This window comes from Oreochromis niloticus, linkage group LG12, assembly GCF_001858045.2.
Source record: "Oreochromis niloticus isolate F11D_XX linkage group LG12, O_niloticus_UMD_NMBU, whole genome shotgun sequence".
Lineage (NCBI taxonomy): Eukaryota > Metazoa > Chordata > Actinopteri > Cichliformes > Cichlidae > Oreochromis > Oreochromis niloticus.
In genome coordinates this window covers 27,824,351-27,851,503 of record NC_031977.2, presented here as the reverse complement: position 1 = coordinate 27,851,503, position 27,153 = coordinate 27,824,351, and the positions used below count along the sequence as shown (strand labels likewise).

The 27,153-nt window shown below is 38.9% G+C and overlaps 2 protein-coding genes across 3 annotated transcripts in view; one reads left to right on the top strand and one right to left on the bottom strand.

Moving 5' to 3' along the window:
• The window catches only part of si:dkey-215k6.1 (transmembrane protein 132C), a 265,444-nt gene that overhangs the window by 155,918 nt on the left and 82,373 nt on the right, over nt 1-27,153 (bottom strand). Inside the window, 2 exon segments of the mRNA XM_019366062.2 lie at nt 20,913-21,490; nt 22,374-22,792. Of these exon segments, the coding sequence (XP_019221607.1) occupies nt 20,913-21,490; nt 22,374-22,792 (997 nt within the window).
• On the top strand, nt 59-6,915 carry LOC106097702 (sterile alpha motif domain-containing protein 3). Of its 2 annotated transcripts, none has more exons than XM_019366063.2 (7): nt 59-203; nt 849-878; nt 2,223-2,326; nt 4,202-5,179; nt 5,450-5,602; nt 5,775-5,867; nt 6,486-6,915. In XM_019366063.2, exons 2-7 carry the CDS (start codon nt 866-868, stop codon nt 6,801-6,803), a joined length of 1,659 nt encoding a protein of 552 aa, XP_019221608.1. In that variant the 5' UTR covers nt 59-203; nt 849-865; the 3' UTR covers nt 6,804-6,915. The 2 variants fall into 2 exon arrangements, with proteins under 2 accessions (XP_019221608.1, XP_019221610.1); XM_019366065.2 differs by having other exon boundaries at nt 79-203; nt 2,250-2,326.

Genomic DNA, 27,153 nt, shown 5'->3' with positions numbered 1-27,153 from the left:
TAGCTGAAATAGTAAGTGCCACTAATCCGGTTTAGTAGAATTAACTTGGTGTGTTTAGTTTTATAACAAAGGGGAGGGGCCTAATTCAAAACTTCACTGGGCGCCCCACAAGGCCTCTGCAACGGATTCAACGCGGACTCTGCGGGAGGGAAGAAAGCAGACTGTTGCCGACATTTTCTCAGCAGCATTGAACGCCTTGAACGGTTAGTATGTAAAATAAGTAGTATAAATATCTTTGTTGGAACATGCAACACCAAAAAGCTTGGAGGTATTTTTTGACGCTGTCACTTACTGTACGGTTTAAACTTGGTGCATATCGGTAATATATAGGCTACTTATTGCTAGCTAGAGTCCATCTATTATTGTCAGCAGAATAATAAAGTTAGATTTAGTCAGTTTAATTTGTCAACCACAATTACTTTGATATATAGGGTAACATAAGTTTATATTTGCTGAATCAACGATTTAGAACACTATGATGACCCAGGTCAGAAACTCAGAACACGATGTCTTAGAGAAATGATTAACATTAAAAAAATGTAACAACGTTAAAAAACAACATTGTTAGACAAACTTTCTTGTGGCCTTCTGAAGTGTTCTTTAATTTTTCACAACTCTGCTTGGCTTGTTATCAACTTTTACACATACTGCCACCTTTCATTTTTAACATAAAAGGTCTTAAAAAGACTAACTAACCTGTAGGAACTCTGTTCTCGTTCTCCCTCACTCTCTCTTACCTATTTACGTGCCAGTTTTATGGTAACACATATATTTTGGTTCTATTACTTTTTTGTGTTATACAGCAATATTATTTTGGTCTGATAGTTTTCTTGTTTTATGTTTTACAGATCCTTGTGTTGTGAAGATGCTGTGGAAGTGTAAGTATTGTGAGTTTATGTGTGAGAAAAGGGGTTACCTTTTAAAACATTACCGGTTAAAACACGGAAACTATGGAAGAACAGCCCCATTTCCCTGCTTACACCAAGAATGTGTGTGCACATTCAACTCCATGAATGCACTCAAGGTTCACTTAGCAAAGATCCACCAAAAAACCCAGGTTCCACAGCCAATATATACTGCACAAGTAACCTTTCAGTGTCAGTCATGTGACTTTTCTGCACCCTGCACAGAAGCAGTCTTCCTCACTCACTTGCGCAGTACACATTTGAAGGTAAATCACAGAGTCCAGTGTCCATTTAATGGCTGCAACTTTCACACCAGTGTGTATTCTACATTTAATGCACACAGAAGTAAAGAGCACAGAACACTCGACTGGAGGATGTTCAGGCCGGAAATTGTTGCTGGTAATGTAACTAATGAAATGGCACAAGAATATCACGAGCCTCCCAATGACACCTCCGAATCGGAAGACAATGAGGACTCTACCAATGAAGATCTTCATGATTTAGAAAAACAGCTGGAGCACAATCTTGCTGCTCTTTTTTTAAAGATGCAAACAGTGCTACACATTCCAGAAAATACAGTACAAGAAGTTATAAAACAGCTGCTACAGATTTGTGAACTAGCCCAGCCACTGCTGCATAATGCAGTCAAGGAAATTCTCAAACCACATACAAATGTGGAAGATTCTGTTGTGGAAGAATTAGTAAGGGCTGCTGAAAAGGGTAATGTAATGATGAAATTCTGTGGCAAGAATGGCCCCTTATCAACTACAAAAAGGAGAGCAGCATATGTGAATAAAAACTTTACAGAGGTTAAACCAGTAGAGTACCTTATTGAAAGAGGAAAAAAATGTAGTGCTGTATATGTACCTTTGCATCCAATGCTACAGAAGATGTTGAGTAGGGCAGACATTTTGGATAAAGCTCTTTCCATCCAAAAGCATGTGCAACATGAGTACAGTTCATACAGAGATGGTACATACTGTAATGAAAATGACCTCCTTAAAGGGGATGAATTCAAAATCGCTGTTGGACTATATACAGATGATTTTGAAGTGTCCAACCCTTTGGGAACATCTAGAAAGAAACACAAAATGAGTGCAGTGTATTGGGTGATAGCTAATGTCCCATCAAAGTACAGATCCACACTCCACTCCATCCAGCTTGCTGTCTTGTGTAAAGCCTCTTATGTGAAAGAATTTGGCTATGCAAAAATTCTCCACCCACTCATTCAAGATCTAGCTTCTTTGGAGCAACATGGTGTCTATGTTGAGAAGTTGGGAGAATGTGTTAAAGGGACAGTTGTATATGTGGCTGCAGATAACCTGGCTGCTCATTCTCTGGCAGGATTCTTCGAAAGCTTTACGGTGGACAGATTCTGCAGGTTCTGCATGGCAACAAGGGACGAGATGCAAGCCAAAGAGGTAAATTCAGGTGCTTTTGAACCCCGCACTATTGATGCTCACAATCAGCAGGTGCAGGAGGTAAAGCAGGATCCTACTAAGGCAAAACAATATGGTGTTAAAGGAGAGTGTGTACTGACTGATGGTCTGGAGCATTTTCACGTTGTCCATGGGTATCCCCCCGACATCCTCCATGACCTTTTGGAAGGGATTGTTCCTGTTGAGCTATCACTCTGCATTTCAAACATGATTTCTAAAAAATATTTTACCATAGACACACTGAACTATGCTATAAAAGCTTTTGAATATGCCTTTGATGACAAAACTGACCAGCCTCAGCCAATTTCCCACAGCTTCTCTACCAAAGGGACCATTGGTGGCAATGGCCATGAGAACTGGGCTCTACTTAGGCTGCTCCCACTTATCATTGGCCATAAAGTCCCTGAGGGAGACGATGCATGGAACATTTTACTGCTCCTAAAAGAGATTGTTGAGTTGGCTGTTGCAACAAAGCACACTGAAGAGTCAGTACATTTCCTTGACTGCAAAGTGTCAGAACACAGAGAATTGTTGCAAACAACATTCCCAGATTTTAGATTACGGCCAAAACATCACTACCTCGAGCATTACCCCGAGCTGATCAAAGCATTTGGTCCCCTTTCAGACGTTTGGACAATGCGATTTGAGGGGAAACACAAATTCTTCAAACGGGTCATACGTAATGCCCACAACTTCAAAAATGTAGCTCTGACATTGGCTGTTAAGCATCAGAAAATGATGGCTTACTATTTGGACACAAGTTCATTTTTCAGGCCATCAGTTGAAATGGACAAGGTCACTACAGCATCAATCAGATCTTATCCTGAGGATGTCCAACAGGTTTTCTGCCGGAAAGTTCCTCAGCTCACATCAGTGCTTGTTGCATCATCAGTCTCTGTAGATGGAGTTACATATCGTTCTGGCATGATAGTCTCTGTTGGTTCATGCGCTGGGCTACCTTCATTTAGGCAGATCAAACAGATAGTGGCACTCAACACCGAGATCCTGTTTATTTGTAATGAGATGACTGCTTGGTACCACGAGCATCTGAGGTCTTTTGAACTCATCTGTGACAGCAGGAACCCCTCTCTGTGTGTGGTGCAGCTGAAAGATCTAAATGATGTGTTCCCTCTTCCAGCATACACATATGGTCAACATTTAGTAGTGACCCTCAAGCGTCATATTATATGCTAAAAAGCAAAAGTGTGGTTTCTGCAATCAGTCTAGACTGTAAGGTTTTTTGTCTAATTTTAGAGCTCATGATGAAATATATAATAATACAGTCTGAGAAGGGTTTTATATTTTTTCATAAATGTCTGACTATTTTAGTAAATGTTTTTCTTGTACATTTGAGTAGGGGGGCTTCTATAGAAATAGACTAAAAAATGGAATTACCACTTAAATCTCAGGATAAATCATAATTTTCTTATCTTACATAGAACACCAAGACAAACAACAAAGTCATGTACCACACAGACACAAGCAACACCAACAAAAACAACACACATTTATTGGATGTACAACTTCAATCTCATGGACATCCATAGTTTTTTCCCCCTCTGGATAGTACTCATAACTTGTTTCTGTGTTGGTGATAGTTCAGCTTGTTCAGTGTTTTCCAAAGCCCAGTATGATGCTCTCAAATATTTTGACTTGAAATCATAAACACTTCTATCATTTAAGTTATCTTAATTATTTTCATAGTGATGTTTCTTCTGAAGGAAAAAAAAGTGTACTGAATTTAGGCAACAAATGCATTAATCAACTATTTTTGTGATGCACATAGTGATTGTTTAGCCGTTAAATTCCTTTTTTTATATGTAAAGTTATATTCTAATTGTTGTTTCTATTTCCAAGATGACTGCAAACCAGAAAATGACCATGAGAGTCATTCTAACAGAGGCAGATATAAGGAAAGTCATCCTACATTCAAGGCCTTCTACAGTAAAAGACTTGATAACCAAGCTTCGAGAGTCACTGGGACTTCAATACAACTTCAGTCTCCAATTCCAAGACCCTGAATTCAATAATGAACTATGTAATCTAACAGATCTTCAAGAACTTCCAGAAAAACCAACCATTAAAGTCCTGCCTGTCTTTGACCTGGTGCCTGTCTCATCTGATGACGTCTTTAGCGACACAAGTACTGCAGATACAGAGATACTCTCACATTCACCTCAGGATCGACGTGAACCATGGCCAGAATTTTTTGACATTCCAACATTTTCTGTTGATGTGGAGTATAGACTGAGGCAAGCAGATTTGCTGTTTATGAGTGAAGGAACACACCTTAAGGTCTCAAAAGAGCTGAAACATGAGATACTAGAGAGACTGGCAGAAAGCATGTATAGCTACACAGCATACCCAACTGCTGCTCAGTTTGAAAGTGTTGCAACAGCACTGATAAACAAACACCCCTGTCTCCAGGAGCGAGGCTCTGTCACTCGCTGTTGTGGTTGGAAAAATAGTCTAAAGCATAAAATGGGAAATTATAGAACAAAGCGCAGGCAATCAGGATGCCTTGATGTTGCAGTAAATGCCGGTAAGCGGGGAAGGCATTCATCAGATGGACAACCAGCAAACAAGCGGATAAAAAAGGCAAAGAAAGGTGAAATCAACTACTTGCCCAACTTTCCGGATGGATTTGATCAAGCTGCCCTGGAAGAGGCCCGTAAGGACTTGGCTGATGAAATGCAGAAGAGAACCCCAAATGGACTTCTTGTAAAACAAAAGATGGATCAGACTTTTGCTTTGAGAAGAAAAGAGGTTGTGGACTCTGAACCCCCCATAAACATGATGGTGAAACGCTGGCCTGCCCTCTTCACAGAAGATCAGGTATGTTCACAAAAGCAAAGATAACTAATAACTATCTGTGTTTTATATAATGTGCCTAGATGTCGATTTCTTTTGACCCCTTTAAGGAAAACATGGATGACTTTAATGTGGAGCATGTCGTTTATACATAGAAACATCAAAACTTAAAATTCCACAAAAATGACATTCATGGCTGTTTCTCCAGCTCTACTTTGCAGATGGCTTGTCTTGTACAGGTTGGTTATGTTAAGTGCTTTTTTTTTACTCTCTCTCTCTTTCTGTATTTTTCAGGTGTTCATGGAGTTCAGCAGGATTGTGGGCAAGAACCTCAAGCAGGAATTTTATGAGAACATCGATCGGCACAGTCCTCGTTTCCTTGAGTTATTTCGTTCCAAGAGAGGGAATGTTGGACAGTTGTTGACTCAGATTTCACAACAGACCAATGTAAGTTCATACAAATTATGTTTAGTATTGTTCTTTACAGGTTTTACAAACATCATAGTCCCAGTCTATAGTTTGTGTAATTCAGTTTATTGTTGATCAGTAGCTTTCTTACTGATAAGTTATTTTGTTTTATTTTAGTCGTCTAATTTGTTATTCTGTTTCATTCCCAAAGACTACTGACCCAACTGCAATCCGGACACAGGTGCTCAGAGGGCTTCCAATCATCCTGGGGGACAATCCTTCAACCTTCTTCAAAGCAGGCTTTGTAAGTACACTCTTGTGTTCTTTTAGCCAAACGTCTCCTGGCACAGCTTCACCCACATGCAAGGTGCACAGAGAAGGTCAAGAGTTGATTGGACAGACGCCTGCAGTAAATAAAACGCTTTGAGGTTATAGGAAACAATAATCAACCTGGAAATGCACAAAATATATTTGGAAAAAAGAACAAAAGAAAAATAATATGAAAAATAAAATATCAAAAGGAATGCAAAGAAAGAATGTCTAAGTATAAAAGGAAGTAATTAACACAATTAGAATGGAATTAGAACCGGATCAAGTCTGAAAAATCACTTATACTGATCCAGTTCAAATTGCTTTTGACCCAATTAAATTGAAGGTACCACCCCTACATTTTGATTGGTGTATCGACGTTCCTTCCTATATTATGCTGCATATTTAAACGCTGGTTGGTTGGTTGTTGTTTTTTGTTTCAATAACCCTGTCAATCTACTTATGAAGATTGTTTTATAGCACTTCCAAGTGTTCCCGAAGCCTCTATTCCACTCTTTTCTTTTACATTTCACTATGACACTCTCATGGTATCATGATTGAAGTTTATTTTTGTAACGAGTATTCTAATGATTATGTACTTTTGTTTTACAAGGAATCAGATGCTGATTTTTTCCGTGACCTTGACATCGGGATTCTTCTCACTGAGCGTGAAGAGGCTGTGCTCACATCTGCCCAGCATCCAAGTCCAACCTTGTTGAAAATTATCATTGAGGGAGAAGTCGTGATGGAAAACATCCAAGATCTGCCTAAAGCAATGTGCATTCTGTTTGGACTCACGTATGCACTCCATCTTAACTATCCTAAAAGTATGAAGCTGACCTTTCTGTTCATCCAACAGATTTTGCTCTCATTAGGCCACACTGACCTAAAGCCAAAGATACAATCTTTGAAAAATCAGCTTACAATGTAAAGTGATGTCATCTCTACTGTGACATGTTTGTTTTTTTTCCTCACCTTTTTGGTTCTGTAAAACAGCCCAACAAAAAGGCACAAAACGCAGAAACAGACACATTCAGCACCCAGTCAGAACAGTCCCATACAACACCTACAAACAAAAAACACTACACATAAACTTCTATACACACAAACACACACACACACACACTTAGATGCTTTAGAAGTGAGCAGAAGCATGTGACGTGAAAGTAAAAATTGAAGAGTTGTACCTGAAAGACAGACATTGTTTAAGTTGTTGCATCATAAGTCTTTGTAGATGGAGTTGGATATTGTTCTAATTAGAAAGTCTTTGTTAGTATGTCTGTTGACCTGCCTTAATGTAGGCAGATGGTGCAGATCCTGTTTGTAACAGGGAATTTTTGGGAATTCTGTTTTTTGTTGGTTGTTACATTCACCTACCACACAACACACACACATTCAACTACCACACAAACACACACACATTCAACTACCACACAAACACACACACATTCAACTACCACACAAACACACACACATTCAACTACCACACAGACAAATTAACATTGGCTTTGTTGTGGCTTTTTCTTAAAAATAAAATGCATTGGAGCATTTGAAGATTTTGTTTTTTTTCCTATCCAACTTCATTGTAACAATGTTTTTTATAATTCATAAAAAAGTTATTTTGTTAGAGGAAAATACAATCTAATTTTTTTAGTAAGTACCAGTAACAAGTAATATCTTGTTATTCAATAATTCTGACTACACAAAAAAATATGAATATGAAAATTCATGTTATATTAATACAGCTAAAAGTATTTAGTTTCAGCTTGTGTAAAAACGTAGTATTCCATGTTAATAAAACTAAAAATATTTAGTTTTAGCTTGTGTAAAAACTTAACATTCCATGTTAGTTAAACTAAACCTATTTAGTTTCAGCTTGTGTAAAAACGTAGTATTCCATGTTAATAAAACTAAAAATATTTAGTTTCAGCTTGTGTAAAAACTTATGATTCCAAGTTGGTCAAACTAAACCTATTTAGTTTCAGCTTGTGTAAAAACTTAACATTCCATGTTAGTTAAACTAAACGTATTTAGTTTCAGCTTGTGTAAAAACTAAAGTGGTATAAGGCAACGGGTTTCCTCGCAATTTGCGAGTAAAGTCAACTAATTCGGGTTAAGAGTGAGTGCTGTGCTGCCTCTGCAGAAGCACAGACTGAAATAGAGAATGGACAACAAAAGTGATCTCTGATCTAAGGGATGTAAAAGATTTCCTTTAGCGAATATGATAAATAGACTAAAAAAAAGATCTAAGCACAAAGGAAGACAACAATACAGAGACACTGCGGGGGAAAAAATGGGAGATACTCGGGTGTAGTAAAATGTTTAACATATTAAACTTATAGGTGCAGTTGTCTTAGTGAGTATATGATTTTCATTTTACTTCACTCTCACTGAATACAAAAAAGTGATTTCATAATAAAATTTAACGTAGTTGGAGAACTAAAGTGACTTTTTAACTAATTAATTATGTATCTGTTTGTTAACTGTTTATCATGGCTGGAACTTATTGCTTATTATATAGTGGAAGACGGGGTACAGCCTGGACAGGTTGTTACTTTATCACAGGACCAACACAAACAGAGGTGAAAAAGCTACCCACTGTAAGCAAGCAACCTTAAATCTTAAATTATTTATATCATATTCAGATTTTTATATTTCATTCTTTTTGTCCCCAGAAGAGAGGTGGGTCTTCATAATGTGACTGAGTAATTTTATTAGTATTTGCCATACTAATCATATGCTTTATATTTACTCAAAAGCATGCACACACTCACAGAAATATACACAGTTCAAAAAATACAACTGATTCTGCCTTCATCCTGGTAGAGAGCCTTTGAGGTGAAATCGATGGTGGAGCTTTGTGGAATAAAGGCATGCTCGGCATTCTGTGTGTGTGTGTGTGTGTGTGTGTGTGTGTGTGTGTGTGTGTCTGTGTGAGAGAGAGATACAGAGGGTATGGTGTGTATGTGCAGTGTAACCACCAGAGAGGACAAGCTGGTCCTTAGAACTACATCTCCCCTCTGATCCTAGGAAAAATCCACTAATCCCTACACATACACAAGCAAGCACACACAGAAACAACAAATGGGAAAATAATTAAACCAGCAAGTAATGTAGGAAACAGGAAACAGTAAAAAATATAAAAACATACACAATAAAAATAGATAAGATTTATGCAGAGATGGAATATAGTGCATGTTGGTTTTCTCAAGCCATTAAAGTGACAGTTTTATGTCCGTCAGACATAACTGATTTCCTTATGTCCAAACCTTATTCAATGTCAGTATAACAGGGCTGAAAGAAAAGTAATCACAGTGAAGAAGCAATGCTTGTTTTCTTTGGCACTAGATATTACATATAATATATGACCCTTAAGGTCCAGTTAAGCTGCATACTTATATCAAACTTAGCACAAAGGAAGAGAACATTTATCTTCTTGAAATCAAATTTGCAGCCATTATACGATATTCTGAGCCATTAAAAAAAGGATTTTGTTTTTCTTGAAAGCTGCTTAAACCTGACATTTGCTTAGGATGTGTGGGCTGATGGTGCAGCTTTAAGTGTCAGTTTCAGCACTATTGTAATTGGTGAGCATACTACAGGTTAAAAAATGTGTACATTTTACACATTGTATTATTGTGGATTATAATTACGACACGAAAAACCCCCATCGCCCATACTGAGTTCCAGATCGCTTACTTGAACATTTCTTCACCTGAACAATTAAATCAAGTGAATGCTTGCTTGATTCCCAGCTGTTGTACAAGACGGTGGAGCTGGAGTATGTCCAGCCACAGGACTAGGATTGTTTTGTGAGAAGAAACTAGATTAATTTTGAACTTTCTAGCTGGTTGAACTTTCAAAATAAGACCAAAGGGACTAACAGTGTGAAAAACCCTGAAATGTTTCTAGATCAGACTTTCATTGTTACCTTTTTCACTTTAAAGTAAAAGTAGTCAGGGTGCTTCCTTTCAAATTTCCAGAAAAGCACACCTTTGAATTTATCTATGGATTAAGATAAAATAAACAATATACAGACAACAGAAGCAGAAAGAAAACTTCTTTCCCTTTCAGTAATCTATCGCTGTCTATCTACATTTCACACACACACGCGCACACACAAGGCATTTATCCCCTCATCAGTAATCATCTCACTAATTAGCTAACCAAACAACGATAGCACAGTTCAAGATGACAGCTTTTTAATGAGGGAGATACTAATCACTTTGACCCTCAGCCTGTCAACATTCCCACTGATGAAAAATGCTGAAATGCTCAACTAATCATTGACTCAAAGCATCAAAATGCTATGGCAAGGGTTTCTACAGATTTAGACGATATTAAATACTTTTCGCTGACTGCTGACTGAATTGGAGCTGCGCCGAACATGAATTCGTCATCAAGTGTTGCCCTGATTTTCCACCTTTTGAAGTTACAGGCAATGCTGTCACTGATTAGTGAGCTAAGAGATTCTAACTAATTTGCCTGTTTTTGTTTTATTTTTTATTTGAGCAATTTTCTGCTCTGCTGATCTCAGATTTAATCAATTAAAAACCTAAGTTCTTGATTTTTATCATTTGTTACTTAAGGGTGCATACCATATTGTAGAGACTGCAACAATAGCTTAGATTAACAAAATATACTCTGGGTTGGTTCAAGAGTTTGTCCAATAACACTAATTGCCTTTATGCAAAAGGCAATAGAACAAGCAGAAACAAGGCTGTGAAAGAGCATCCATCCCGAGGAAATGGCCAGATAGAATGTGCAAGCTTTTATCACAACCTATAATTATATTTTAAAGTTGAGCAACCTCTAACAAAGAACAGAGAACAATGTGTTCTGGTGCTGGCACAGAGGAGGATGGAACTTGGCGTCACAGAAACTGGGAAAATTAGGTTTGTAACATGGGACTACCCTTGAAAAAAAAACATAGCATACAAGGTCAACCATTATCAACATGACTTTGTCAACACTGGGGTATAGATTTTTAAAGAACAAATGCAAATTTTTTCCAGCGCCATATACAAAAAAACATTTTTTTTAACAGATATTTGTCTTTCTCACTCATGGGAAGAACATAGACTGGAATTCTAAGGAAGTAACAGCCACTTTACCTGATGAAACTGGTCTAGTAAAGGAAATGAAAACAAAAGACAACTTGAAACAAACTTGAAGACAACTAGACATTGTAAAGCCACTTTTAGTTAGTCAACCATAGAAACACCAAAGCGCAGATTGCGTGGTCAAAAACAGACAATGTTCACCTCTGCTTTCTACATAACACTCTCTTTTTTTCTGATCTGATACATATGACCTTAGTCTCCTCATTGTATCATTTATAGATGTGCCATTTAACAAAAAGCATGTTGGAAGAAAGAAGTAAAAACCCTGAGTAAGGAAATGAAACCTGTCAGCGAACACAGTATTGAAGATGAGTTACCTAAATGAATGTGCAGCTAATAAGATGGAAGTGAAAAATAGTTACATAACAAGATAGAGAAAAAAAAACAACCCATCTCTAATTTGTGAAAAGAATAACACAATGAGCACAAAAACAGACTGGCTTCTTTTCTCAGGTGTTTTCTCCTTCCCATGTTCTCCTCTTTGCCTTTCAGAAATACAAGCTAAGGCACAAAGAGTCCAAGAGTCAATTTATGCTTGACCCATTATCACAGAGTTCTTTGATTGTTTATAAAAGCCCAAGCTTGTGCGTGTCAAAAACTAATTAGAAATTCATCTAGCATGTCTGTTCTGTTAATTGATGATGTTTCGTTTCACTCAGTCACATGGTTAATGAGCAGACAGTTGCTCTGTGAAGGGGAGTTCGAGAAAAACATTTGTCAAATTAATGTCTGTTTCTACACAACACTATTTTTTATATTTTGAAAAAAAAAAATTAATATTAAAAAAAAATGACTACTTGAAAATTGAATGATGAGAAAGTGGCTGCTTGTTATGTTTAAAACATGAGCGAGAGCCGACTGGGTTCCAGCCCCCTGGTGACCCTGAATTGGATAAGTGGAAGAAAATGGACGGATGGATGGATTTTTACTTCTAATTTTCTTCTTAGTCCATAAAAGGAAATTAATGAACTCAAAGCAGCGTGGTAGTAACAACATCACACATGGAGAGCTATCTACTTTAAAACCACATTGGATGTTCAAAGAGAAGTTGAGCTATGACAGAGATGTATCTGGTGAAACCGTTGACTTTGTTTAAATGTAGTCAAAGTAGTAGAAAAATGAAACATTTAAAATAACCAGAGTAAAAGCTGGAAAAAAGAACTGGAGGAGGAAGACTTGGCAGTTTGAGCTCATTGTCTATAGATGTAGTTTCTTCCCAAACTGACAGAATCATGTATGGTAATGTGAGACTACAAGCTCAGGGGCAGGTGATACAGGAAGGATGCCCAGTCCAATTTAGTTAACGTATGCTGCCTCTTGTCATTGGTCCTTCCATCTTATTCTTAATTAATTTTTCAGAAGTACGAGTAAGAAAGGCAAGTGAAATACTTTACCATCTTACCCATTTCTCTTATTAAGACTTTTCTAATAATTTTCTTTTTCATTTCTTCCATTTTCTAATATTTCTCACTCTTGTATGTCTCTCTCACTCGTTTTCTCTCCGTGTCCCTCCATCTCTTCAGCAGTTTATCATAATCACATCACCTCAGCGTAATGGAGCACACTTAAGGCTTATTATGTGTCATACACATACATACTCACACACCCGCTCACGCTCACACACAGGAGTGAAATCCACTTAAGCCTTATTACATGTCTGACTCTGCGTCTAACATGGGAGATTATCCATTGAACTGTTTGCTTGGGCAAAGGGCAAGACTTGCAGGTAGGACACACACACATATAAACAGACACATTTCTCAACTGAGACATAAAGATAGGAGATAAGTGGAATATGTAAAATAGAAGTTGGATGTTTTTCAAACGTGGAAAAATGAGTGGACAAACCTAGGAGAGAAAAAACACTGAACGGAAGCAGAAACAAAGCATAATTCGAGATAGCCACAATAAATAACGGGCCTGGCATGAAAAAAGGAAAGGATGATTTTTATTCCATACACTTTCTTTCCATAGCAGTATCAGGCACAACTGCATACCCACAAGACAATGTATAAACATACACACAACAATGGTGTTCCACAATGAAGGCAGAGACAAAGTGTCTGTAGGGGGAACCAAAACATCACATCTCATCACTTCAACAGGTAAGTGTGTGTTTTTTGTGTTTGGGTGTGTATTTTTAATACACACACATAAAACAAACATCGTCAGTATGCGTGAATGTTCATATGATGTATGCGTGTGTTCATGGCAGAGAGAAATAACACTGGATGTTGGTGGAATATTTATTTCCCTCTGTGTCTGTGTGTGTTTGTCAGCAGGTAGCAAGACAGGTTGCAGTGCAGTCTGGCCGCTTCTTGTTTCTGTGTCCTGAGATCAACTTCACATTTGATGTGCACAAAGAAATGCACAACTCTAGATAGAGTTGTATCTGTAAGGAACATTCGTCAAACTGACATAGATTATAGTGTTAAAGGTACAGTGTGTAAAATCTCACCACTAGATTGCAGACTGCAGTCAACTGAAATCTGTTTTCTTACAACAAATTCAAGTGCATAATCTAAATATAAGAGAAACAACTCTGACTGCTGTTCATCTGTGGTGAGTGTAGGCTGTCACTTCTCTGTTTACCTGTCAATGTAAATCTTGAGACTAAATTTGCAGATGAGCAAGTAAACCTAGGAGTTCTTGTCCACTTTGCATTTGATGTACTACGTAAGTGGACAGTCTTTAGTCACATACATAAAACACAACTGGGCAGAAAGTTGTATTAAAAAAGCAACAGGATAGCTTCCACAAACTGGTGCAGGTGGTTATGTATTTTTAATTGATTAATTCTAAATGTATTGATTTGTTTGAAGATATAAGAACACTGATCTATAACATCTTTTCATCATAAAATAACCTCAGAAAGTGTATTTTTACACAATGCGAATAATGTGATATTATGAATTTGCATATGATTAGCATGCGACTATATTTCACTTGTCATCTTAATGCATTTTTCACTGATTTTCTATCTTTCTCTTCAACTATCGGTCCTAACCCTGGCGTTTACCCTAGCCATAACCTTTATCTGGTGTTATTTGATGCTGTCAAATGACATGTGAAAAGGTTAGGGTTAGCATGCATCTCAGAGTTAGGATATTGACGACATAGAATGAGACGTGAAAAGTAAAAAATGCATAACAATAAGGTGCAAGATGATTTGGGATGCCATTTCATGACGCCAAACTGCCACTACCAACTGCCAGTTAATTTAGTTAAAATAAATAATATTTAGGGGGCTGACCATTCATTTTGACTAGAATCAGATGGTAACAGTAAAGTGATCATAAACAGTTCTGTCATTACCAGCTTTGCAAGCTGTTATTGTTGAGCCAACTAGCCAGGGCTTTTATGTCCCTTAGTTAATGCATAAAACCCCAGCAACACAACTCTGTGTCCTGCCTCCTTATGGTGACTCTGAATGTGTATAACCAGCGTTTTACCGACTCCCCTGCTAGCCTTGTTGCAACTGTTCATGTGGTGTAAATTACTCAGTTGTGTATGCCAACCATTCCAAAATCTCTCTTAATAGCGCAAGTAAACAACAATAAACTTTGGTGGTTGTCAAAAATGAACTATCACATTAAGTGTAAACTGATGGTAAAAGGATTTTTGACTTGCTTAATATCAATCTTAATTTTTAATTGACTGTCTGTGGTAGTAAATATGTCCCTTGATTACATAAATCAGTTTACTTAACATAAATGGTCCAAATGTATTCAATTCAATTCAATTCAATTTTATTTATATAGCGCCAAATCACAACAAAAGTCGCCTCAAGGCGCTTTATATTGTACAGTAGATAGCACAATAATAAATACAGAGAAAAACCCAACAATCATATGACCCCCTATGAGCAAGCACTTTGGCGACAGTGGGAAGGAAAAACTCCCTTTTAACAGGAAGAAACCTCCGGCAGAACCAGGCTCAGGGAGGGGCGGCCATCTGCTGCGACCGGTTGGGGTGAAAGAAGGAAAACAGGATGAAAGACATGCTGTGGAAGAGAGACAGAGATTAATAACAGATATGATTCGATGCAGAGAGGTCTATTAGCACATAGTGAGTGAGAAAGGTGACTGGAAGGGAAAAACTCAATGCATCATGGGAATCCCCGGCAGCCTACGTCTATTGCAGCATAACTAAGGGAGGATTCAGGGTCACCTGGTCCAGCCCTAACTATATGCTTTAGCAAAAAGGAAAGTTTTAAGCCTAATCTTGAAAGTAGAGATAGTGTCTGTCTCCCGAATCCAAACTGGAAGTTGGTTCCACAGAAGAGGGGCCTGAAAACTGAAGGCTCTGCCTCCCATTCTACTTTTAAATACTCTAGGAACAACAAGTAGGCCTGCAGTGCAAGAGCGAAGTGCTCTAATAGGGTGATATGGTACTACAAGGTCATTAAGATAAGATGGGGCCTGATTATTTAAGACCTTGTATGTGAGGAGCAGGATTTTGAATTCAATTCTGGATTTAACAGGAAGCCAATGAAGGGAAGCCAAAACAGGAGAAATATGCTCTCTCTTTCTAGTCCCTGTCAGTACTCTTGCTGCAGCATTTTGGATTAGCTGAAGGCTTTTCAGCGAGTTTTTAGGACATCCTGATAATAGTGAATTACAGTAGTCCAGCCTGGAAGTAATAAATGCATGAACTAGTTTTTCAGCATCACTCTGAGACAGGATATTTCTAATTTTAGAGATGTTGCGCAAATGGAAGAAAGCAGTCTTACATATTTGTTTAATATGTGCGTTGAAGGACATGTCCTGGTCAAAAATGACTCCAAGGTTTCTCACAGTGTTACTGGAGGCCAAGGTAATGCCATCCAGAGTAAGAATCTGCTTAGATACCATATTTCTAAGAGTTTCAGGGCCGAGTACAATAACCTCAGTTTTATCTGAATTAAGAAGCAGAAAGTTAGCGGCCATCCAGGTCTTTATGTCTTTAAGACATTCCTGCAGTTTAACTAATTGGTGTGTGTTACCTGGCTTCATGGATAGATAGAGCTGCGTGTCATCTGCATAGCAGTGAAAATTTATGCTATGTCTTCTAATGATGTTGCCTAGGGGAAGCATGTATAATGTAAATAGAATTGGTCCTAGCACTGAACCCTGTGGAACACCATAATTGACCTTAGTGTCTGAAGAGGACTCTCCATTTACATGTACAAATTGGAGTCTATTAGATAGATATGATACAAACCACTGCAGTGCAGTACCTGTAATACCTACAGCATGTTCTAATCGCTCTAATAGGATATTATGGTCAACAGTATCGAATGCAGCACTGAGGTCTAGCAGGACAAGCACAGAGATGAGTCCACTGTCAGAGGCCATAAGAAGATCATTTGTAACCTTCACTAAAGCTGTTTCTGTGCTGTGCTGAGCTCTGAAACCTGACTGAAACGCTTCAAATAAGCCATTCCTCTGCAGATGATCAGTTAGCTGTTTGACAACTACTCTTTCAAGGATTTTTGATATGAAAGGAAGGTTGGAGATTGGCCTATAATTAGCTAAGACAGCTGGGTCTAGAGATGGCTTTTTGAGTAAAGGTTTAACTACAGCCACCTTGAAGGCCTGTGGTACATAGCCGATTATTAGAGATAGGTTGATCATATTTAAGATTGAAGCATTAATTAATGGCAGGACTTCTTTGAGCAGTTTTGTAGGAATGGGGTCTAAAAGACACGTTGATGGTTTGGAGGAATTAATTATTGAAGTTAACTCAGAAAGATCAATTGGAGAAAAAGAGTCTAACTTAACATTGATGGTACTAAGAGTAGCTGTAGATGATATTACATCTGTGGGATGATTATTGGTAATTTTTTCTCTAATGATAAAAATTTTATTTGTGAAGAAGTTCATGAAGTCATTACTAGTTAACGTTAAAGGGATGGTTGGCTCAGTAGAGCTCTGACTTTTTGTCAGCCTGGCTACAGTGCTGAAGAGAAACCTGGGGTTGTTCTTATTTTCTTCAATCAGTGACGAATAGTAAGATGTTCTGGCTTTGCGGAGGGCTTTCTTATAAAGCAGCAAACTATTTCTCCAGGCTAAATGATGATCCTCTAAATTTGTGACACGCCATTTCCTCTCCAGCTTACGAGTTATCTGCTTTAGGCTACGTGTTTGAGAATTATACCACGGAGTCAGGGACTTTGGATTTGAGGCCTTAGTTTTCACAGGAGCTACAGTATCCAGAGTCGTACGTAGTGAGGAGGTAAAATTATTAACAAGATAATCGACCTCTGTTGGAGTAGCGTTCAGATAGCTGCTCTGCTCTATGTTGGTACAGGGCATTGAAGATGATAACAGTGGGTGGATTATATTCTTAAACTTAGTTACAGCACTTTCAGAAAGACATCTACTTTGATAAAGTCTACTCCCCACTGCTGTGTAATCAATTATTGTAAATGTAAATGTTATCAGGAAATGATCAGACAGCAGAGGGTTTTCAGGAAACACTGTTAAATGTTCAGTTTCTATGCCATATGTTAAAACAAGATCTAGAGTGTGATTAAAGTGGTGGGTGGGTTCTTTTACATTTTGAGAGAAGCCAATTGAGTCTAATAACAGATTAAATGCCATGTTGAGGCTGTCATTTTTAGCATCTACATGGATGTTAAAATCACCCACAATAATTATTTTATCTGAGCTGAGCACTAAATCAGATAAAAAGTCTGAGAAATCAGAGAGAAACTCTGTGTAAGGCCCAGGTGGACGATAGATGATAACAAGTAAGACTGGTTTCTGAGTTTTACAGCTGGGGTGGACAAGGTTAAGCATCAGGCTTTCAAATGAATTAAAAGTCTGTCTTGGTCTTTCGTTAATTAATAGGCTGGTGTGAAAAATTGCTGCCACACCGCCCCCTCGGCCTGTGCTTCGAGATTTCTGGTAGTTAGAATGACTCGGGGGTGTTGATTCATTTAAACTAACATACTCATCCGGCTGCAACCAGGTTTCTGTAAGGCAGAGTAAATCGATTTGTTGATCAATTATTAAGTCATGTACTAACAGAGACTTGGAGGAGAGAGACCTAATATTTAATAATCCACATTTCACTGTTTTACTCTTTGGTTCAGATGTGGATACTGTATTGTTCTTTCTTTGTGATTTTTTATGTTTAAGTTGTTTATTGCTGGTTTTTGGTTTGTTTTTTGTCTTTTTGGGAGCTGACACAGTCTCAATGGAGATGGGTTTTTGGGGGGGTAGCAGGAGGAGAGAAGCTGCAGAGAGGCGTGTAAGACTGCAACTCTGCTTCCTGGTCCCAACTCTGGATAGTCATATTTTGGGGGGTTTAATAAATTTGTCCATATTTCTAGAAATGAGAGCTGCTCCGTCCAAAGTGGGATGGATGCCGTCTCTCCTAACAAGACCAGGTTTCCTCCAGAAGGTTTGCCAATTATCTATGAAGCCCACATCGTTTCTGGGACACCACTCAGACAGCCAGCAATTTAAGGAGAACATGCGGCTAAACATGTCACTCCTGGTCTGATTGGGGAGGGGACCAGAGAAAACTACAGAGTCCGACATTGTTTTGGCAAAGTTACACACCGATTCAATATTGATTTTAGTGACCTCCGATTGGCGTAACCGGGTGTCATTACTGCCGACGTGAATTATGATCTTACTGTATTTACGTTTACCCTTAGCCAGCAGTTTTAAATTTCCTTCAATGTCGCCTGCTCTGGCCCCTGGAAGACAATTGACTATGGTTGCCGGTGTCTCTAGCTTCACATGTCTGAGAACAGAATCACCAATTACCAGAGTTTGACCCCCGGCGGGTGTGTCGCCGAGTGGGGAAAAACGGTTAGACACATGAACAGGTTGGTGGTGTACCTGGGGCTTCAGTTTAAGACTATGCTTCCTCCTCACCGTCACCCAGCCGCCCTCTTTCCCCAGCTGCTTGGGGTCTGCCGGGGAACAGCTAGCGGGGCCTACGCTATCTTCGGCTGCACCAGCTACAGGGGCCTGGCTAGCTACGGGTGAATGAAGGGTGCGAAGCCGAGTCTCCAATTCAGTAATCCTGGCCTCCAGAGCTGCAAATATGCTACATTTATTACAGGTATCATTACTGCTAAAGGAGGCCGAGGAGTAACTAAACATCTGACACAATGAGCAGGAAAGTGCAGGAGGGACAGGTGAAGTAGCCATGGTGCTAACGAGTCGGCTACGAGCTAAGCTAAGCTAGCGAAACAGTAAAGAGACAGTGAGTGAATACTTTGGCTATAAATTAGGTAGTGAGTACACAGAAAGGGTGATTCAGATGAAGCACGTTAAGATTATACTATGAAAAAGGGATGTATCAAAAGATTTAAATTAAATTGCTAAGCAGAAAAGCTACTCAGAAACACCACTGTGTTTGAGCAGGAACAGGAAGTGATACTCTACCACAAAGCGAGCGAACACCAAGTGACAGCGCCATGTACAGTACAAAAAAAAAAAAAAGAATTAGGCATCAAGTTAGATCACCTGTTGGAAGTATATATGAATCATCAATTAGTCTGGCTGTCTTAAACTTGGCAGTTCCCAAGTCCGAGTTATGTCCAACTGCACACATCTAAGAATAAAGGTTCTTCTGGCTGTTTACTTGTCTCCCAAGGCTCTCCACTGCAGCTGGAACCACATTTTTGATTTAACACAGATTCTTTTTTGGAAGCTTGGGACTAACATTGAGAGTACAATACCTTATGACCCACTGAGGGTACGTTTATGTCTTGTTCTGATTTTGAACTGAGGATTTTTTGCATACAAAGGCAAATGTGCAAACCACTACGCCGTGCAGACATTATTGCACCATGTGCAAATACAGCAGATAATTGTCCAGTGAATTTGGAACGAGTAAATGGATGTCACACATGTTGCCTCCTGAAAGCTCTACTCAGGCAGCAGCCCTGTCTAAAGCAAACCGATTGTTTCCAGTTGTAGGATTCTGAGGCTGACTATCTCTTGCTATGTGTTACATGTGAGAAAACACAACTACAAATGTTTGACTATCCTGATATTCTCCTGATAGATGTGTGGAAACAGCTCAAGACACCTTACTTACCAGAAAATATCTTGAGGCAACACATCCTTTGGAACTGTGCATCAGCTAAAGCTGTTCCAAGTACTTTTTGCTGTCCAGCCTTCACAGCTAAAATCAAATGAAATCCTTTGCATGTTCAAAAACAGTAAGCCAAGCCTAATGTGACAAAGAGAGTCATAGCATGGTTCACTGTGTCAGGTTCTCTTTGAATAATTGTAAAGCTCCCAAAAATATCCTAAATTGTTTTAACCCTCGTAGGAGTACAATTTTATGGTAATACCACAGCAATCCACACCAATGTGTGTTGGGATGTACATTAAATAGAATGATACATTTGCACATCCATCATTTGTCAGCCTGAAATCCCTAAAGACAGTGAAATGATGAGGCAGAGACTGAATGCAGATCTCCATAATAGCTCAAGATCAGGGGTTATAAACGTTATGTCACCAGAAAAGATTGTATTCCCCCTACAAACAGCCACCTGAAAATATCCTGCTGCTTATGTCAGAACAAACGTAATGTAGCTGACCTTGCATGACTTTTTTTACCTTTTCTTATAATTGTCTCTCTTCGCAACCTTAAGTCCCTCAGTGTTACCCTTTCCCTTTCCTGCTTTTCATTTTCAGTGTTTTCTTTCCTCCTTGGATCACACATGAATATTCATGAAGTTGTTATTTGCATTGCTGGCTCCTGAAAGAGGCTGAGTACACAAAGGTGACAGCCATCAACCTCGGGAGGCGGCGGTGTTGAAAGAAGAGAGAGAGCGGATGGGAAGGAAAGAAATAAGTGAGGATGACAGAGAAAACGAACCAGAGTGAAACTGAAATGCATATCAGAATGACAAATAAAAACGAAGCCAGTCGATAAAGTGAAAGTGTATGCATTCCCACCTCAGTGTAAACTGTTCCGTATTTGAAGTTGTCTTCATGTAGATGGCAAAAGCCACTGTTCTGCCGAGCCGAACAGGACTGGGAGGCTCCAAAACTTCCACATTGTCATCTAATTGTAGTCTTTCTCCTTTGGCAGAAACAGGGCCCATGCTCATTGCAACAGAACCAACTTTCAGCATGTCTTGAAGACCTTCATCCACTAGGGTGCTCCACTGCCCCCCGAGGCCCATAGCCAGACCACCATGTGGCCCAGGGTTTGCACTTGGAGCTTTCCATGGCTCATTAACAATGGAGGGACACTCTTGACTAGCACCTTCCACTGGTATAATTGAGTAATACACATCCACTGATGGTAGAGCCACTTCAGGAGGTCTTTTTCTCACTTGTGGTGGTGTAAACCAAGCTGGGGGAATCTCCAGACGGACAACACAGATACCAGATGGTCCCATGAGTCGGCAGCCTGCTGAGGGTGCTGCTTCACTAGTGTCACGGATGGCCAGGGCCCTGATGCATGGGAGGAGGGATGATGGAGGTGGTTCAGGCTCATCCCAACGCCGCCCTACCAAGTAAAATAGTACCTGAAGAGGAAACAAAAGCCTATAATGTCATAATGGAAAAATCTGGACAGCTAGTAAGATACAATCAAAGACTATAAATTATCTATCTCTCTGTCTTATAAAACCATTTTCTTTCCTGTCATTTACAGATCTCAGATATTCGTATATTCATTAAAGCTGGGCAACTTAATATTTTTATGTTGTATAAGCACTGGACCAAATTAATGTGTGTAAAGGGTATTTCTCCTGGTGATAAAGCGATAAAGAATTATCACCTGACTCTGCAGCCTCTTAGCTTTACAGCTCATTGGTTTAATTTTCTGAACCACAGCTTTATTGTTTTGGCTTACTCTCACTGCTCTTACATTTCCCTGCTGTATGGCACAAAAAATGGGCAACTAGCCTGTGAACATAATGGAGTATTTAGCTGCTACAGAACTGTACTGTTTCCTTTCAGAATTTGAGGAAACCATAACAGATGATAGAAATTGAATATGGGAGCTTCTCCAATCAGATGGATATAAATATGATAAATACTAATATCCTTCATTTCTCCCAAATATACAATCACGCTGAGATGCTTTATAGTTCAACTTTACTCCCTACCACCCCTAGTGGCCAAAAATAATTTGAAACAGGTTTTACAGGATTAAAAAACATGTCTCTAAGAGCAGGTGCATTTACATGGTTTTCATTGAATAATAAATGGATTCCTGCCAAATATAAAAAAACAATTTTTAAGTCAATAAAGCTGAATACATGCACATACAGGCAAATAAATTACGAAATGATGCATTTAGTGCTTCTTGATTCTTGAACAGGTAACTGAATTGTATGTGAAGCCTCAAAGTTAAGTCAGTATATGTTTGAAAAAAAATCCAAACAATACAAAACAACACAATACCTGTATCCAGGGCCTCGTTGATCCCACTTTAGGCACCACTACCTGACCTTTGACCTTCCAGTTCAACGTCACACGGTTTGTTGAAAGCAGCAGGTGTGGTGGTGGACCTTGAAGCAATTCCACAGGGATTGGCTGCTCAGTGCTCAGATTTCCATAACTGCAGTTTACACTTGGCAGAGAGTGTGGGGCAGAAATGCCTGGTTCTAGCTGGTGGAGAAAGAATGGCTCAGTCCGTGATGAAAGGCTGCCATTTCGCATAACCTCCTGATTGGCTTCTCGCAGGAAGAAGGCGGAATCAGCGCCACTTAGTTGGCATTGGACAGGGAGGTAGGTTGGAAGAGAGGAGGAGAAGTGGGACTGGGAGATGTCCGGCCCTCCGCCTGGTCCACCGCTCGCTGCTACTGATGGCCTGTCAGACACTGATGAGAGATGGGTGATAAATGAGGATAATAAGAAATAAGGGGAAAAAAGCATAAAAAAGCAGTAGTTGTTAAAGAGACAAAAAGGATGGGGACAAGAAAAATGAAAAGAAAATAATTAACAACATTAGAATTATAAAAACACTCCTTTCATAAAACAAATATCTAATGTTTGCTGTTTACAGTCTCAATTTTTACAGAAATCCGAAGCAGCTAATCATCTGCCAACATAAACTCAAGTGTTTGAATGCAAGGCTCACTGGGCTGTGTTATTTATTCATTTTTACATATACTGATATAAACATATGCACACATCAATTAGCTTTTCTAAATAAATCACACTTGTGTTAAAACCCACCAACACAGATCAAAATACACAGTATTTCTCTATAGTTTTTCTACAAGACAAAATATGTGCGAACACATTAGCTCACAGTTTTATATATTAGTGTTAGACTGAGCATCACAGGTTACATTAATGCATCGCTGTTTTTCATCCCTATTCTAAAGGCCTTACACAGGCATATATCAAAAATGACATATTGCTCCTTTGCAGTTTATTTCCATATATTTACATTCAATTTTTATCCATCTTCCAGCATATTTGCCAGACATTTCATAAACATTGGGAGTTTGTAGCCTCAGATTACTGTGGTTTTGATGCAGTATCTCAGTTCCAAAGAGGGCAAGGAATTCTGATGACAGCGCTGTGTTGGGAGGGTTTTTTTTATTTCTAACCTTAAACCTTCATCTGTTTGGCTTGTCAGATTTTTATTATGTAAGGCACTGAAGCACAGAATTGATCACTTACTGTAACCTGTTTAATTGTGAATGTAAGCTAAATGCCACCACCATAAATATTTAATTAAGTTACAACTTAGTAAAGTCAAGGGAGAGTATGGTTCTTTTTTTAAGCTAGCTTTGGTCTTCGGTTACAGTACCATAAATGTTGCCAGAGATTCAGATGTATGCAACCTATTTTGATAAATCCCTGCTTACCAGATTCTACAAAAGAACTTTTTCACCGAATGTTGTGCTTATACTGTGTAGGGTATTTCTAGATTATCTAATTTCACTATATTCTGTGATTCTTATTATTTATTTCTGGTTTAAAGTGGACATTGCACACTTTAAGAAAAGTGCCTCCTTCTTTCCATCAATTTGGATTTAGCAGGATTGAGTTGGGTGACAGTAGGTTGTTTTATTGTCTGTTTAAGCTAAGCTTTGACAGGTTAGCGATATATAATATTGCTAACCTGCCAATATAATATATAAAATAAAAGTTAAGTTTGATTTGCTATCAATATATACCACAGTTTATCCAATTTTAAAAGATAACCAAATTTTAACCTACTTACTAAAGTTTTATGTCTATAGTGCAGTGTTTTTGTAGTGATGACAGTTCCTGATGATAACAATAAGCATACTGAGAAACTATCATGATTGAATAGCCTACATGGCAACCTACTATGGTAAAAACACCAAAAAAAGAATAAATTATTACATTTCCCTATACACACACGTACAAAAAAAAAAACACACGCAGATGGATTTCCATTGAACCCAAGCTGGCATAAACAAAAGACACACATAATGCATTTGGTGTGTGTGGAAATGTGTGTGCATTTTGTGTCCTAGGGAAGCGAAGTGTGAAAATATAATGAGGGTGGGACAGCGTAGCGCTGTCTGGGGCAAGTCATACCGAGGCGACTACACAGAAAAAATAATAGCACAGAAATAAAGTGATACCTCAGTGAAACATGAATAAGCAGGCTGGTTTGGTTATGGTGCGTGGGCACATAGGGAACAGTTTAAAGGGAGAGAGACAAGCAGAGGGAAAAGAGAACAGTAAGAGAGCAATAGAATAAATGGAAGAAGACTGAAGTAGAGGAAGATGACTAAACATAAGAAAAGAGAAAATGATGACAAAAACTGAAACATATCTGGAAAAATGAGCAGACAAAGCATTTTACTGATTGAAGATGCTAATAAGCTTTACATTACACTTCACCACATAAGACAAAATCTTGTCTCAGGTCAGCTGTTTGGAACAGATGGATAGTTTTCTGTATCACTAAAGCTTTGGAGTGAAGATTAATATGGCTGCTACCAAATTAAAATCTGTAGAGAAAAATTATTCTAAAACTATAACTTCTTTTTCAAATTCATAATGGTCATGACTGTGTATTACTGTACAATCTCAAACTGAAGTTTTGTCCCTAAAAATCTACCCTCTATAGGTTACTCTCTTTATTCTTCATCTGATGATGGTGCCATGTTTTCTCACTGTGCCTCCAGCGTTTCTTCCCTTCAGGCATGTGGAATTAATTGTGGATTCTCAAGTCTTGAATGGTGGGTAAGACTGGAAATTGTTATAAATATGCAAGTCAGGTGGATGAATGGATAAAATAAAAGAAACATTATATATAATACATATAAAATTAACTTAGCAAAGTGACATAAGGAAAGTAAAGCAGCAAAGCAGTAAAATTTGCAAACTAAAGAAATGTGTGTTTGCTTGATTATTTTGTTGACGTAACAGTGCTTCTTGGCAATAAATATACTATTTGAAAGTCTGTTTTTATTCCCTTAAATTGCTCCACATTTGTAAGGAAGTCAGAGTTAAGTATGTGTGTTGCACCCATGAAAAACTTGCCAAATTTTCTCTCCCAATGCCAAACAACTTATTCTGCTATTGACTCTTGTTGGCTCTGATTAGCTGTGTGCAGTGTGTTGCAAATTGTCTGGGTAGAGAGCCATCAGACATACCGTCCTGCAAACCTTGACTGCAAATCTGTAGAAGACTGCCTATGATTCCTAAGTGCTGACAGGGTGAGGAAACTGTTTTCTCCTAGGGATGCCGGTCCTATTCTTGGGATGCCCCTTTCCCAGTCTGTCTCCCCTGTTACATGGAATTTGGCCTTCAATTTGGAGATGACATTAGGGCTACTCTAATGCTGCAACTTCATTTTGCACAATACCAAGTCAGTCAAATGTGGCGTGCTTGGCACCAAGCACCTAAATTCTGATGGTATACTGCCAAGAGATATTGTTACAACAGAAAAATAACCAGCCAAACACAAATCTCTTTACTTTCCATTGCTAAGTTTACACAATAAAAACATAAAATTAAAATATCCATCCATTTTCTTCTGCTTATCCGCTGCCGGGTCGTGGGGGCAGCAACATAAGCAGAGAAGCCCAGACTTCCCTCTCCCTGGCCACCTACTCCAGCTTGTCTGGGGGATACCAATGAATTCACAGGCCATGTGTGTGCCCCAAGGCCTCCTCCCACTGGAACATGCCCGGAACACCTTACCCAGGAGGCGCCCAGGAGGCATCCTTGTCAGATGCCCGAACAACCTCAACTCGCTACATTTGATGTGGACAAGTAAAAGCTCTACTCTGAGCCCCATCCGGAAGGCCCTCCTCACCCTCTCTCTAAAGGAAAGGCCACCCCCTTCCAAAAAACCCCACTTTTTGGGGGGGGGGAAATGAGTCCACAACCTCTTTATTTCGGTCACTACCCAAAGCTTGTGACCATAGGTGAGAATATAGACGTCCATGATGGACTGGTACAGCGTCCACATCACCACAGTCACAGCACCAATCCATTTGTCGATCTCCCGCTCCCATGATCCCCTCACTCATAAACAAGGCCCCTAGATACTTAACCTCTTCTACTTGAGGCAATAACTCATCCCTGACCCTGACCTTTTCCAGCTGAGGACCATGGCCACAGACTTGGAGGTGCTGTTTCTCAGTCCTGCTGCCTCACACTGCCTCACAGTCCTGCTGCCTGTGAAACACTCTAGTGCAAGCTGGAGGCCACCACCTGATGAAGCCAACAGAACCACATCATTTGCCATAAGCAGACAGGAGATTCACCTAAGTGGAAGCCTTCTGCCACTTGACTACACCTAGAAATTCTGTCCTTAAATATAAAAATTAAAAAAAATAAAATATGTCATAGAAATTAGTGGGTACCCAGTTTTTTTTGTACCTTTTTTTTTTTTTTTTTTTTTTAAAAAAGGTCAGATCTTGCACCAATACATAAGGTATCACCAGAGGTTAAAGGTGGGTCACTTTAGGCTTAGGACTTAAGTACTCTTGTCGAGAGTACAATGGCAGTACCTTAGATGGTACGTACCTACAGATAAGCCTTAGTACCACTAAAGGTACAGTTAAAAGCTTTATCTTTTGAGAGTACAGAAGAGGAGTAGAGGTTTCTGGTAGAACTGCTTCAAAGGTGCATGGACGAAAGGAGAAAGTCGGAAAACTGCCCAAACCCTGCAAACTTTGTTGAATATAGAACTTTATTGCTTACCCAACACCTTTTTCTTCAATATATTACAAACGAT